This window comes from Lissotriton vulgaris, chromosome 3_1 (assembly GCF_964263255.1).
Source record: "Lissotriton vulgaris chromosome 3_1, aLisVul1.2, whole genome shotgun sequence".
NCBI lineage: Eukaryota > Metazoa > Chordata > Amphibia > Caudata > Salamandridae > Lissotriton > Lissotriton vulgaris.
This window is the reverse complement of record NC_141689.1, coordinates 192,195,456-192,211,347: the sequence shown is the minus strand read 5'-3', so window position 1 is coordinate 192,211,347 and position 15,892 is coordinate 192,195,456. Positions and strand designations below refer to the sequence as shown.

Sequence of the window (15,892 nt, the reverse complement as noted above, 5' to 3'; positions counted from 1 at the left end):
TAGGCGAGGCAAGCCGGGGAGTTCCAGGCTGGAACAGCGGTGAATGGCCGTCCCCGGGGCTGGCGGTGAGTGGGGCAGAGGCCTAGGAAAGTCCGGGGCTGCGGAGGTAGCACTAAGCCGTACTGGGCTGCTCTGCGCGAACTGCGGGGCAGCGGGGCAGCCCCGGGCGTCTGTAGAAGGACACCGGCGAGGCGGCGGCAGCGTGGTGCCTGGAGCATTACCGCTGACTGTTCTGAAGCTGATACCGGGCCCCATGGCAGACTGAGGAGGGGAGATCGGCTTCCTGAGGTGGCGCGACCCGGGCCTAGCTTCGGCACTGCTAGTTGGCCGGCGATAGAGCCCGAGTGGCGCCTGGAGCTGCTTCTCCTCGGGTGCTGGTTCTGCTTACACCCTTTGGTTTTGGATACTGGTCAGGCCTGTAGGCATTGCCAAATCGCTATCAGATTACACCCTACTACTGGTGATATTGGATATAGCGGACTGGTTGCAGCATGGGCAGGCCTGAGAGAAATCAGCCCAAAATAAACTTTGAAACTAGAAAAACTGCGATGTCCTCACAGGCACCCCCGGAAACTGAATCCACTGGGGCTACCGGCGTGACGCCGAATTTAGAGGCAGATTGTCTGCTGCTTTGTGCACGTTAATACACAAGTTTATTCTGTAAATGTCTCTTGCTGTATTCACACTAAAACCTATTGCTGTGTTCACAATCTGCAGGTTCCTGGGATTTAGTCTGAAAATTGTGAGTAAGGTCGATGAACAGTGCACCTTGTTCTGGTCACGGCCTAGCACCTAGACAAAACATACTGATGCAGCTGGTGTTTGGGAATACGTACTTTAGGCTTATTGGAATATGCTAATAGGTAACACATTTGGAGAGGGACCTTTCCAGGGAGAAGAGCAAGACCGCACCTATGATGCAGATATACCATCTATAGACTGAGGTCCGGGGTCTGCAGATAACCCCAGAGATCTTCTAACATATAATCATCCTGCTTCTATACAAGGGGAGGAAGGTTAGGCTATACTGTCTTTTAATAATGACCGCTCCTGTCATGATTTATGGACTAATTGCTATGATTACTATAGTTGTGTTATGTATTTTCTTGCTTATTGTGGCACCTACACTGCATATTAGAGCACGTTGGTTAAAATAAATATTTTGAACCTATTCTGGTCTGTCGGATCTTATTGTGGACAAGTACAAGAGAACGAGCGAAAGGGTGCTTCTGGCAACCGCGATTCCTGAGAGTCTGGCATGTTTTCTTCTGCGGTATCTAACCTTTTGTTTGTCTGTGACTGAGTAGGAGAGCAAGTGAGACACTATAGCTAGTCTGTCCTGCGCTCATGGTTACTAAGGTGGTAGGATGACACAGTCCCTATGCACCAAGGTCCCATAATCCTACGCATAGTTCTGTGTTTGTTCAGAATCCCTGCAAGCCTTGCAAGTTTAGGATGTTTTGGAGTGCGGGGTGCTATGGCCGCACATGCAATGCCAGAATTACCAATCTGATAATCTTACATATGAGTCTGCTTGCAACTCCAAACTTTTTTAGTGCGCCCTCAGTGGCACACAGCCATCAAGTAAGAAGACCGGGCCAACCACTTGCTGTTGGAGTGGGAGAGCATGGAATCCAGCACATAAGTCCTCCAAATTGTCCATGGCTATGCCCTGCCATTCCTTTTCAACCTGCTGTACCTGCCACACCTGTCACCTACATCTGAGTGGCTTGCGGAAGACCATCTGTTCATTTTGCTTCAGGAGGTACACACTGTTATAACCAAAGGAGCCATTGAGAGGGTTCCCCTATCTTAGCCTGCTCAGTGCCTTCCTGGGACAATTTCAGGATGCTCATGCTGGCCCAGATTCTCTGCTCTGGATCCTAGGAACTGAATGGTGGGGCTGGAGCTGCAAGACTCCTATTTTCCAGTTCTGCCGGCCCACCGGCACTTTCTGCAATTCAAGGTAGGCCAGGAGCATTTTGAGTTTGCTGTGCTCCCTTTTGGCCTTGCCAGTGCCCCTAGGGGGTTCACAAAGGTGATGGTTTCTGACCATTTTTGGAAGGTTTGTGGAGGGGGGTACTTCCCCCTACCTCAACAACTGTCTGTCGAAGGCGTTCTCTCCATAGTTGGTCACAGACCACTTCTGGACGTCTGCAGACTTCTTGATATCTTTGGGGTTTTCAATCAATCTGCGAAGTAACACCTGACTCCTTGGCAAAGGCTCTTAAACAAATTGATTCTGGAAACCGTGCACTTTCAGGCATTTCCTCCTACTATTAATGGACATCTCGGTGTGATCCTGATGTTTCAGCCTCTATCCTGGATCTCTGAGGGGAATAGCTTTAAGGCATCTTGGCCTGCATGCCTGCTGCATCCTGGCCATGGCCAATGGGATTTGGGATCTCATTGGGCCAGCACAATGTCAGATTCCATAAAGATGCCAGAGGAGACTGCTGTTAATCTCCTCGACAGCAATTAGGCCAGCAGCCAGCCCCTCTTCCTACTCCACCCAGACGTAACTGTGGCAACACACGACTAAAGATTTGGATAGACCTTCTAGGAGAGTTAGACATAAAAGGACTCTGCTCTCTGTCTGAGTCCTGCATCCACATAAATCTAAAGGCGCAGTAGGCGATTCTCTTCATGTTAAGGCATAACTTCTGATCATCTAGAGCAGTCTGGTTCAGGGTCTTACTAATAACACCACACCCATTTGGCGCTACAACAAACAGTCAAGGTTGGGTCTCTGGTCCTGTTCCAGGAGGCTATGCGCCTCTGGAGCTTACTGAACAGACTGGACATCACACCTGGTGGTTAGCCACCAGACGGATCTTTCAACACCACAGAAGACTAGCTCATTCACGAATAGCTATTACACTTAGAGGTGTTGCAGGGTGTCTTTTTATTAATAGGGAGAACCCTGGCATGCTCTTACCCACTGCCCAGACCTTCCAGTGTCAACACGTTTGTACGTTGGAGTTCAAAAGAAGGTGCTCTTGGAAACTCATTCCACATGTAATGAAGCATGAGACTCCTGCATGCATTCCTGCCTCTGCTGCTCCTGCCCAGAGTCCTGAAGATCAGGAATGACTGAGCCCATCATAGTTGCTCAGTGTTAAGCCAGGAGAATGTAGTAACCTGAACCTCTGGGCCTGAGCACCTGTCTTCCAATCCCGCTGCCGCTTCAGGAGAATCGTCTGTTGTAGCAGGGCAGTGTCTTGAGCTTGCTCCTGCACTATCTGCACCTTCATGCGTGGAGATTGAGTGGCGGCAGTTAAATTTCTTTGGCCTTCCTCCTGAAATGCTTGATGTGATCCTGGCAACCAGGCATCTGTCAATGAAAGAAGTTTATGCTGGACACTGAGATAAGTTTGTGGTTTGCAAACCCTTGGGTGTATTGCTGTTTGTTTGTTTAGTCTTTGGCTTGGCTACGACTTTATGTGGGCACTATTAAAGGTTATTTGTCTGCCTTTATGCCCTTTTTTAGGGCTCGCCTGCTGTGCGCATGCGCACAGCTGGAAGCTCTATAGGGGCTTATCCAGTGTTTAACCACCACTGGCGATTCCTTTGAGTGCATGTGCTTTTTAGGTCATTGCGCAAGCCCTAAAAAGCGCGTGCACAATGCCACCAGCCATCTGCCTGCCTCGCATTACCACATCAAAGGCAGCCGTCCCAGGTCATTTGTCACCTCCTAATTATTCACTGCCTGCCGGCTGTATTTTCAGTTTCGTCTCCTAATCTTCCCGCCCCTTGCTGCAACAACTGTTTATGCTCTGCTTGAAAAGAAACATGGAATGCATGCTGTATCCTTTTCTGTAAAGATAAATGCCGCTCTGTCAGTATAACCATTTTTTGAGTGAATCAGTGTGCCGTCTTTTGGGAACACATCTCCCCCAAAAATGTGCCTCAATAACGGAGGACCACGAATTCCATGCTTCTTAAGAGGGCTTTTCGGAGTTTTGGTTTAAGTACTGAGTGCACTGTGTAGTAGCTAGCTAAGGCGCAGTTATGTTGCCATGTGCTGTTGCCGTGCGCTGTTGCCGTGCCCAGACAACATTCATATATATATTTTCTTTCCTTTCTGCACACATTGTTGCGATTTATTTTGCCATGCTACTTATCATTTTCTAAGCAGACCTTTAAAATTCGTCATTCCTTAAAATATAGTGTAGCTTTGGTATTAAACACCGACAGGTTTAACAAAACCTTCTCCCAATGCAGATGTTAACAAACCTCTCATTTACGGTTCGTACTCTTTTCTTTTCTGTGATTTAGTTTTCCTTCCAGAATAACGTCCTACATATTTTTCTGCATGTATCTGTTGGAACAGTAGCAAGCACTTGTCATAATTTATCCAGCATCGTTAAAGGATAGATTTTTTTTGTTTTGAGATTTGTAATTTCCGTTAAGGCTCCCACCACACAGCTTCACCTACACAGCTCCACCAAGGCACCCACCACACAGCTCCACTGATGCACCCACCACACAGCTCCACCGATGCACCCACCACACAGCTCCGCCGTGGCACCCACCACACAGCTCTGCCGTGGCACCCACCACACAGCTCTGCCGTGGCACCCACCACACAGCTCTGCCGTGGCAGCCACCACACAGCTCTGCCGTGGCAGCCACCACACAGCTCTGCCGTGGCAGCCACCACACAGCTCTGCCGTGGCAGCCACCACACAGCTCTGCCGTGGCAGCCACCACACAGCTCTGCCGTGGCAGCCACCACACAGCTCTGCCGTGGCAGCCACCACACAGCTCGCTCTGCCGTGGCAGCCACCACACAGCTCGCTCTGCCGTGGCAGCCACCACACAGCTCGCTCTGCCGTGGCAGCCACCACACAGCTCGCTCTGCCGTGGCAGCCACCACACAGCTCGCTCTGCCGTGGCAGCCACCACACAGCTCCCTCTGCCGTGGCAGCCACCACACAGCTCCCTCTGCCGTGGCAGCCACCACACAGCTCCCTCTGCCGTGGCAGCCACCACACAGCTCCCTCTGCCGTGGCAGCCACCACACAGCTCCCTCTGCCGTGGCAGCCACCACACAGCTCCCTCTGCCGTGGCAGCCACCACACAGCGCAACCACAGCATCACTGGTTCAAATATGTTCTTTCAATTTTTCAAGCTTTCACGCTTTATTACAAATCACAAAAAGATGTTAATATTTCACTTCTGTTCTTGGATTTTCGTCACAATAAAAAACACTGAACATAATCTTCACAAATGTTATTAAAAGCCATTGTTATTTGTAATAGCAATACATCTAAGTCACGTAAATACAAAACATGTTGCATTGCAAATGCTATAGGTGTCACATTCGCCAAAGTTATAACTATTGGCATTGTAAATGATAAAGCTATTAATTTAGCTATTTTGAAAAAAACACAAATAAAAATAATTCATTTATAACACCTATAGCTCAAACTTTCCTAATGCGAGCCCTATTGCATTTCCAATGCTTGTTGGTCTACTGAGCGATCATCCTTTTTCAAATCACCTGTTGTGATGTACAAGATTTGCAATATGTTTCCATGAAAGCAATTTGTGATGCATCTGTCTGACTTTGCTTTGGTCCTCGTTTTCCCCTTGTGTAGCACTGTCGAGCCCATAAACGGTTGCACCTACTCAACTTTAACCCCTTCGCTGCGGCCGCGATTTTACCGCTGTGCGGTAAACAAAAGAACAGGGCGGGGCCGTGACAAACCCCAGCCGCCATCAGCACACGCCCACCGTGGGGCGTGACGGCTGGGGTTCGTCACCAGCATGGGAGGGGTTAAAAAAAATATTCTGGTTGCAATACCATCCGTACGCCGTGTGAGTGAGCTTCTGTCCCTCTAGATCTAACCCCTTTATGCCACATTTTTTCTCGACAAACTAGTGCTAACAGTAGCAGCATTCCTATAGAAGGTAGTGATATAATTTTACGTCGACAAGCCATTATTCTTTATTGTGCTTCTTCATCCCTCAAAGGACCCCAAGAGAGCACTGAACTTTTACTTCTGTAGTACCAAGGACCATTGGGTAGCTGATCCGCTCTTTGTTGAGATCTCTGGGTGCAAAAAAGGGGAAGGCGATGCAGAAAGGGACCATTTCCTGATGGATAGTTCTCTGTGTCAAGATCTGCTACACGTTGACTGAAGCAGTATTCAGAAGGCCGGACAGCTCATTTTGGGCTTCACTGCGCACGTTCACATAACATTGTTGCCTTGACACCTGGGTGAGATGGGAAGGTCGGTTTGTCAGTTTGGTCCTGCAGGACTTTTCGATCCGAGTCCTTTCATATTGGGAGGTGTTGTGGTGAGCCTCAGCTTGACCTACCAGTGCTAGGGGTTCGCCCTTCTCTGCACAAAGTCCTGAGACCAATAGAATAGAAGTTGGCACGGATACTGAAATATAAAACCAATTACTTTTATTAACCTCGAGGTGGAACTACATTCACACAACACCCTTCGGTAGTGTGTGAAGTAGCACACTGAACAGAAGGAACATGGTCCTTTTATACCCACACAGAAGCTCCGAAGAAGGCGGTACAAGTACAGAAGAGAAGGCTTGCATACATAAAAGGCCACACAGAAATGCAGTCAACAGTAGGGCGGAGCTTAACAGTTTGCTAATTACAGCAAAAATACCCTGACAGTTATAGACCAACACATATGTGAACAGTTACAGCAGAACCTAAATATAATCTGTCCATAAGCAGAGTACAAGAGTAAACGACAGCCAGGAAGGACCGAGCACATGGCAGACAAGATGGCTGTTGAATACAAGATCGCTTCAGCTAAATTCTAACACTGATCGCTGCTAAATTACAACAGAGTTACTGATTTGATATCTACGCCCAAGGTGAATACTCTGTGGTTAGAAATCTCCTCCATCAGAACAACCGGCTACTTATTTTTGGTAACACCCCCTCTTTTAGATACTATATCTAACCATAGATAACTCATCGTCGTGCCACTTCCCCGGTGTGTGGCATTGTGCCCTTTTTTTCATCTAAATTGTCCCAGTTTAGGAATCTGCCCTCAGGTTCTTCCAATTTGTTGATAGGCTCCGCATCGGAGGGCACGGACAGGCTTTCAAAAGAAAGTTATGTTTGTATGGATTACGCTTATGCTGTGCGGTTCATTACTTCGGAATGGAATGAAGTCGGCCAAAGCCGCACAGAGCCATGTGCTGGCATGCAGGAGCACTGCTTTTTAAGTTTCCAGATCAAGCCTGGCTACTGGTGTTATGCACAAGGTGAGGAATCTGCGTTGGGATAGGTTATCCACCAGAATTTTTTTTCCCGAATGTAGGTAGCTTGCTCTTTTACTTGTCAGTTTTTTTTTTTGTCTGTGGTATGCACTCAGTCATCTAGTGGCTTTGGTTGATGTTGGCAGTGCTTATTTGGGTCACTGATGCTGTGGATAGCATGGATTCCGGTGGTACGCTGACTGGGCCGCATTTTTCTGTGAAATGGGTGTTACTAATTCTCCTCGGTATCCCTTGCGTTTTGAGAGAGTGACTGTGCTTACTTTACCTTTTACTGGCACTCTAAGACAGGTTTCTTTTTCCATACCCTGCATGAATATTTGCATATTGAAGTAGATCATGTTTTTTTGTTTTATTTCCCCCTACCTTGGAGGTTGAAATAGGGGCTGGTTGGCGGGGTATCGGTGTGCCTTCCCTGGCCTTTGGTAGAACACAAGCATGGTTAACTTACTTGTCTTGTTTTCCATATAAAATGCTCCCTCACATTGCCCGGCTTATGCTCCACAGTTGACTGACTCACTTGATTTGCTTTTTCAGACTTGTAATCTTTAATGTAACTAAACGTGTTATTTAATTAAAAAAAAGGTTCCTATGCATTTTTTTTTAACTGTAATAGTCTTTATGTAATCTTTTTGTGAATTGTTTCAGCACTAAATCCTTGGCATCCCAAACTAAGTACCTTATGCTGAATCTAAAAAAATACATACCCTCCAATGTTCAGCAATGGTCCCCATTCCCCCACCCCTCCCCTCCCCCAACCCCTCACCACCCCTCCCCCTCTTGACTTTCTTCCTATATGCTAGTTACCCTGTGGCCTTATGTCTTTTCTTGATTGCGTGCTTGGCTACATAAACAGATATGAATTGGAGATCAGCTGTTCTTACAAAATAATTTAAAGATTTGAGTCTACATTAGTAACTTTTGCTGTAGCCTAAGCACTGTAGTTTGGCAACCACGTTTTACATGAATGAGCCTCGCACCTGTTAAATGTAGTTTACATTACCTAAGGACACACCTGTCACATAATACCAGCCCAATTATTTTTCAAATTAAAAGTAACCTTTGAATTGAAAAAGAACAGTAGGCTTTGTGGTTAATCTTACAGATATTGTCTCCTCAGCAACAATCGGAAATGCATTATACTAAAAAGAGTAGCAAGTGCATGGCTCGTTCGTGGAGCGCACATAATATAGTCTTTATAGATAGCTTTTAAAAGGTCACAGAAAGCTACACATAAAAGTAGACCGAAGGTGTGGAAAACACAAAAATGAGCATAAGGCAGTTACAAAATATTACCTTTTTGAGGAAGCTAGTTTTAGGTGCTCAACTGCTAAAAGCTTGCCAGGGACTCGGGACTTAACTCATTGTATACACAAGCTGCCTCACCTTTGATATAGTCGGTAAAATCCGTTGCTGGAGTCGTGTAATAATTTCACATGTACGTAACTAGTATCATAAAATCGGCTAAGGACTATGCAGTTTGTAATTAATATATATATCTAAAATATTTGATATCTTGCTACTGTTCGCACAAACAATTTTTACAGCGTTTGTTTAAACTGAGATCATCACGTCTGGGTTGCATTACGCATGTATAATAGCATTGTGATACAATATGTTGAAGTATTTCTTCACTTTTCATTATGCAAATGAGCACTGTGCACTTTAAATAAGGGTCATCAGCCCCCATGTCTGTCTCATGTGATCAAGGCTTGGAGAAGCCGAAACGCGTCATGTCGGACTGGTGTTGGGTCGCACAATAAATTGAAAATCTGCACAATCTATGGGTCCTGCCTCGTCATTCAAGATTCAAATTTGTTTCTGACGTCTGTGCTTACCGTGTGTGTGTGTGTGTGTGTGTGTGTGTGTGTGTGTGTGTGTGTGTGTGTGTATATGTATATATGTGTGTGTATGTATGTGTATATATATATATATATATATATATATGCTTTTTTTTTTTTTTTTACAAGAATGTGTAATTTTGATTTTAAGATGGCTACGTAACAAATAAAACATTCATGATGAGGTAACAACATTCTCCGTATAAGAGGACGTGTCTTGCGTTCACTGCTGTAACTGCTGTACATTGCAGCATAAAACTGAATTTCTGTGTACTCTGGCTTAGTTTCAATTTTTGTATTTTAGTGCAGTAGTTTGCACCTAGTGGGCCCTACATGAAAAATATATATATATTTTTTTAAAATAGGTCCTTATTTTACAGCTTATCTTCAGCATCTGGCAAACATTGTCACAACATGGGCAGTATCCCTCTGTTTACGTAACCCAACATTTTAAACATTCTTTAATCTTTTGTTTACTGATGCCATATTTTTATGCTTCTTAAACCAAGCGTGTTTTTGAAAACTTTATGTATTACTTTGTAGGACAATCTTACTAAGTGTAATATCGTTGCTCAATGAGCCCAACACCTTCTCACCAGCCAATGTGGATGCTTCAGTCATGTTTAGAAAATGGAGGGACAGTAAAGGAAAAGACAAAGAATATGCAGAGATCATAAGGTAGGCAAGAGTGGTAAATTAAAACCCTAAATACATGTAATGGTTGTTACTATACCCGTACAATTACCCTGTTATGCAATAATTTTCGACACTTCTCAGACTGTTTACTTGGGGGGGGGGGGGTGTTTGTGTATATATCCTTGTGAAGAAACTTTTGTTCTTGCAATGTGATGACTGTTGTTGAACCCCATTCTTTTTAATTTTAAGTTTATGCAATCTATGGTTCCTGCACTCTGCGATTGGAGTGATTAGGCAAGAGAGGATGCTTGAAGACAGTCTTATCCTCTGTTTTCCTTTTCTTGCTTAGATGTACTCATGGACACTGCTGCTATGTACCTATTGGATGGATTTTTATGGATTGCTTCTATTTTCTCTGCTTAGTTTTGATCTAAAAAGGTAATTTAATTGTGGGCTAATCTAACTTTCCAGCTTACTGTTTTTCATTTAGATACAGGGTTTAGTAAGTGTTGTTTCTTTACTTTCAGCACTATTTCTTCATTGGTATATCTCCTATAATCTGGGCCAGAGCCACTGGTCATTTAGGAATTTTAGCTTAAACTTGAGTTTCTATGATTCAGACATGAAAGCACTTAAGCAGTATATTTGAGAAATAGCAGTGTAATATCCACCATCCAGACACATTTTTTAAAGTCAAGCCTGAGCAGCACATGTGCTGCAAGGCATTACTGTCCTTCGTAAACTGTGGCTTTTCATTTGTCAATAGGCTTAGTAGTCCATCCTAAGTACCGCCTTGTCTCATCTTGTAACCTCCCATGAGGACTTGCGTGCGTTGTTACTCGGTAGGCTTTAATTACAGCCTCCAAGCACTATTTTGTTTAGTGACTTTTTACTGCCTGCCGTTGCAGGCAGGACATGCTCTCAACTGTCTTTATGTTTCTTTAACCAGTGCTCTCTTTCTTTAAGCAGTGCCCGTCTTTCTTTAACCAGTGCCATAATGTTTTTTATTTATTTTATAGGACCGCAATGTTGCGCGCCATGGGGCACTTTTATAAAAACATTTGTTTGTCAGCTTGACATACTTTTTTTTCTTGTAAAAGCCCCCATACTGCGCTTTCACTTTAATGACGGCCCGCAGGCCATCTAAAGGAGGCTTGGCCAGCATTGTATTGAAAGCACAGCATAGGACGCTTTTACTATCCAGTGTTTGCAATGCAATAGGTCTCGCATTTGCGTTTAAGCTGTTGACCATGTAAATGACAGTGCCTTTTATTTGTTTAAAAACCAACCTATAAATAAAAGGCATTGTTATTCACCGTGCCAATAGCTGAAACTGTCATGAATGCGAGACCTATTGCAATGCAAATGCTGGTTTTGTTTAGATATGGGGGGGGGGGACTCTCCCACCAAAAACCCACTGGAAGTGTGGGACTTATTTGCTAAGATCTCCTATGTGGTTTAACACCCCTTTGATTTCAAGGGCTGTGTTTTGTTTCTCATCCAGTGTTCATCAGGACCCCATTTCTGCTGTGCAAGGACTTTTTGAAAATTATTTTCTAAGGAGCACTTGTTTTCACTGATAATACAGTTATGGTGCCAGGCTGTTAATGTCACTTAACATGAGTCCCTGTTTTATACAATGAATGACTTTAACGCGCTTTGCACACCTAACTGTAGAAAGTGCTTCTGTTGTCTTGATTATGTCACTTTGATTCTTTATATTTTCAACAAGGGGTGGTGCGGGACAGAGTCTCTGAATTAAGCAGAAATCTCTCACCCAGTCAAGAGATTTGGGCTAGATCCAACACCGTTTTTTAGCTCACTGCACCATCCCAGTTTCAGAACCTGGCTGTATGCAAATTAGTCTGTTCCTGTCCCAGTGCATGATGGGAACAGGGCAAGCCAAACTACAAAAGCCAATTCTTACACTGGGAAGGAAACAAGCTCCCGGGGACCGGTTTCTGGCATTACAGCCGTCTTCGGCCCGGTTTGCTTGAATCCTGATGGTGCAATGAGCAAGGGACTCATGTCTGAGTATACCCTTCCACGCTTAGGGTGGACAAAAATATTTACAACAAGGGGTGGTGAGGGACAGAGTCTCTGAATTAAGCAGAAATCTCTCACCCAGTCAAGAGATCTGGGCTAGATCCAACACCGTTTTTTAGCTCACTGCACCATCCCAGTTTCAGAACCTGGCTGTATGATGCACTAGGCCAGGGACAGACTGATTTGCATATAGCCAGGTTCTGAGCTGGGATGGTGCAGTGAGCTAAAAAACAGTGATGGATCAAGCCCTGATCTTTGGATTGGGTAAGAGTGTTCTGCTTAATTCAGACACTCTGTTCATCACCACCCCCTTTTCTGAATCATTTTTGTCCACCATAAGCGTGGAAGGGTATACTCAGATGTGAGTCCCTAGCTCATTGCACCATCAGGATTCAAGCAAGCCGGGCCGAAGACGGCTGAAATGCCAGAAACCGGTCCCCGGTAGCTTGTTTCCTTCCCAGTATAAGAATTGGCTTGGTAGTTTGGTCTGCCCTGTTCCCATGATGCACTGGGCCAGGGTCAGACTAATTTGCATATAGCCAGGTTCTGAGCTGGGATGGTGCAGTGAGCTAAAAAACAGTGATGGATCAAGCCCTGATCTTTGGACTGGGTAAGAGTGTTCTGCTTAATTCAGACACTCTGTTCATCACCACCCCCTTTTCTGAATCACTTTGATTCTTTAAGCACCTTCCTGTGTTCTTACAGGTTTTTGCCATTTACTGGATGAATAGTGGGCTGCATGCCAATCTCAACAGTACCTGTCCTGTATGTGGCTTATTCATTTTCAGTAGTACAGCTTTGTAGATTCAGATGGCTGTCCAAGAGATTTGTCGTTTACATTGTTCCTTTTGTATTTATATGAACCTCTATGACTTGGATCAAGCTAAAAACCAAAAGAACACTGTTCATGGTTTATTTATTTATTTATTTATTTATTTTATTTTTTTAGACTAATGGAATTGACTAGACTTGATTTTGACTGGTTGGTGAATGGGGAAGACCTTCCTAATTGTTGGTTTTATAGAGAATATTCCTCCTGCTTCATGGAAATTCTACTTTTTGTTGAGATGCAAACCTGAGGTGGTTGGTTTGCATGAAGCATTTATGGTAATTTTCGTGTATAGAAACAGACGTTTTCATCTTCGCAATTAACCTTGTTTTTTCATATTGAGACACAAGCTGTTCTAGTCATGAGGGTCAGTGGAACCCTTTCAGAAGAAAAGGTAATCTACTTTAACAATATATGCCACCTCTATTATCATAGTAGCACTCTGACCTAGTTCAGGTCCATGGTTAGAGCTGGAGAAGTGTGGCTCAATGGTTAGAGCGGCAGACCTTGATGCAGAGTGCTGGCCAGGGACCAGGGTTCGATTCCCGCCTCGGCGGGATCGGGCTTAAATTCCTCTGACTGGATATTCTCGCCTCAGTGCTGAATCTAAGCATGGGCCCCACGCTGCAACTCTGGGCAATAGCTTGCTTAGTCTCCACAACGGCCCCCGATACACAAGGGATGCCTGGTTTCACCATGGGATGCCCAGGAGTGGACACCTCACAAGGAAAAGCCAGGAGGGGTTCCCTTGGGGTAGGAGTACAAGCGCCGGGATACTTACGGGTGACTGTTCGCGCTATACAAATACAACACATTTACATTTACATTTACATTTCATGGCCCTTTAATTGTTGTCCTTTTCTTTGCCAAAGCTTAACAGTAAAAACCCCAGCTTTCCTTGTCTTACTACAAGCAGCTCTACAAGTCCGCCCTAACGGTGGAAACTCGCGATCCAGGTCCATACATCAACGAGATAGCCATGGTGTTCTTAGAAAAGTACATGCAAGACTTCCTGGCGCACCCTATTACTCCCGAACTGATCGTAGAGGCAATAGACTCGCTGAAGGGTTCCTCGGCGCCAGGCCTGGACGGTTTCACTGCAGATTTTTATCAAACATACAAAGAGGAGTTGGTCCCTATCCTGGTCGAGGTGTACGCGGAGGCCCTGGAGTCCGGTGTTCTCCCCCCTACGCTCCGTGAGGCGGTTATTGTCTTGCTACCCAAACCTGGCCGAGACCCAACGGTCTGCGGTTCCTATCGCCCGCTATCACTCCTAAACCTAGACTATAAAATCCTTGCCAAGGCGCTCGCTTTGCGGCTCGCGCTGCTAGTGAATTCTATCATTTCACCGGTTCAATCCGGCTTCGTGCCCCAAAGGTCGACTTCCCTGAATCTACGCACAGTCTTCTCGGTCCTACATAGAATTGACCCGACCGTCCCAGCGGCGGCGGTCTTTCTGGACACCGAAAAGGCGTTCGACACCTTGGAGTGGCCCTTTTTTCTAGATGTGATGCGTAGGATGGGCATGCCGGCTATGTTTGTGGCGACCGTTGAACTGCTGTACACGGCTCCCACGGCGCGTCTTCGCCTCAATGGAACTATTACCGACAGATTCACTCTGTCTAGAGGAACACGTCAGGGATGCCCCTTATCCCCCTTGCTTTTTATTTTGGCTATGGATCCTCTGGTCCGTCACTTTCAGGAGAAACACTTGCACAGGGGACTCCAGTTCCGCACGGGGCCTCTGCTTGTTTCGCTCTACGCGGATGACATGGTTCTGTACATCCGCACCCCAGAAACCAACCTACAGCCTCTGCTGTCGGAGATTGTACGTTTTGGTGATTACTCTGGCCTCAGGGTTAATTGGCACAAATCGCAACTGTTCCCCCTTACCCTTGCCACTTCGAGGTGGCCTTGCGTCTTCCCATTGGAATGGTGCGAGGACTCCGTTAAATACCTAGGAATTCACATCCACATGGACACTGTGGCTATCATTCGCATGAACTATGGACGCGCCCTCGATTTCTTGGAAGATAACACGGATAGGTGGCTCCGCCTTCCCTTGTCAATGGCTGGTCGCATTGCCATAGTGAAAATGGTGGTACTGCCCCGGTTCTTATATTTATTCAACAACATTCCCATCCCTCTCACTCGGGTTTTTTTCACGCAACTACGCAAGGCCCTGTTGAGATTGGTTTGGGGTGGGAAGCGCCCACGTCTGGCCTGGAGCGCCCTGACGCTGCCATATGAAAGGGGGGCTTTGGGGTCCCGGACTTCTACCTCTACTACCTGGTTGCCCAGTGCTCGTATGCCCATTCCTGGTTCCATCCGGACGCCAGGATTCAACACTTGAAACCTGAGGCGGACGCTGCACTCCCTATATCCCTGGACAACGTGCTCCCTAAGGGCCTTCCTCGCGATCCGCATGACATACTTCCTCTTACCACTACGGCTTGGGCCTGGGACAAACTTAGACGCTTACTGCGTGTTGACACTCTGTACTCACAGGCCCTCCCACTGCCCAACCCTCATTGGCTCCCCATAACTGGCGAAACATTGATCTGTCGTACACTAGCTAAATACCAATTGACTACGATCGGTGACTTGTTCCCCGACGGCCACGCGCTTTCCGTTTCCGAGGACCCTCGCTTCTCGGAGCGCACTTTCATGGACACCTTTGTGCTGGCTAGACTCAAGGCATTGTTGCGTGCCACGTTCCACACCTTCCCGTTGCCACCGGACGACACTCTCGCACTCACTTCCATTATCCAGAACACTTCAGGGGCCCACGTGGTATCCAAACTTTACAAATTATGTTTATCCTCACTCCCTTCGTCGGATGAGACGGTTCGTGCCGCTTGGGAAAAGGATCTGGGCACCCAGATCTCTGACGATCAATAGGACGCATGTTGCGCCACGACAAGAGGTGTCGATGAATAACAGACACAAACTCATTCATTTCAAATTCCTTCGCCGACTGTACCACACCCCGGCGATGGCCCACAGAATCGACCCTGCGCGCCCCCACACCTGTCCCAAGTGCAACGCCCCACAGGCGGACTTCGCCCATCTCTCCTGGACATGCCCCAAGCTCCACGCTTTTTGGGTTGCTATACATGATACACTGGGTACGATTATAGGCATTCCACTTGCCGTTTTACCTGAGATTGCCCTGATGGGATACATGTCCAACTTTCCCCGAAAGATACGCAAATTGGCATCGATCTGCTTCCTTCTGGCCAAGAGAGAGGTTGCACTGCACTGGTGCTCGAGACGGGCT

The 15,892-nt window shown here is 46.2% G+C and overlaps 1 protein-coding gene across 1 annotated transcript in view; it reads left to right on the top strand.

Moving 5' to 3' along the window:
• The window catches only part of UBE2R2 (ubiquitin conjugating enzyme E2 R2), a 205,281-nt gene that overhangs the window by 120,291 nt on the left and 69,098 nt on the right, over nt 1–15,892 (top strand). The window contains exon 4 of the mRNA XM_086960306.1: nt 9,645–9,779. Within this exon, the coding sequence (XP_086816432.1) occupies nt 9,645–9,779 (135 nt within the window). The remainder of the gene's footprint in view (nt 1–9,644; nt 9,780–15,892) is intronic.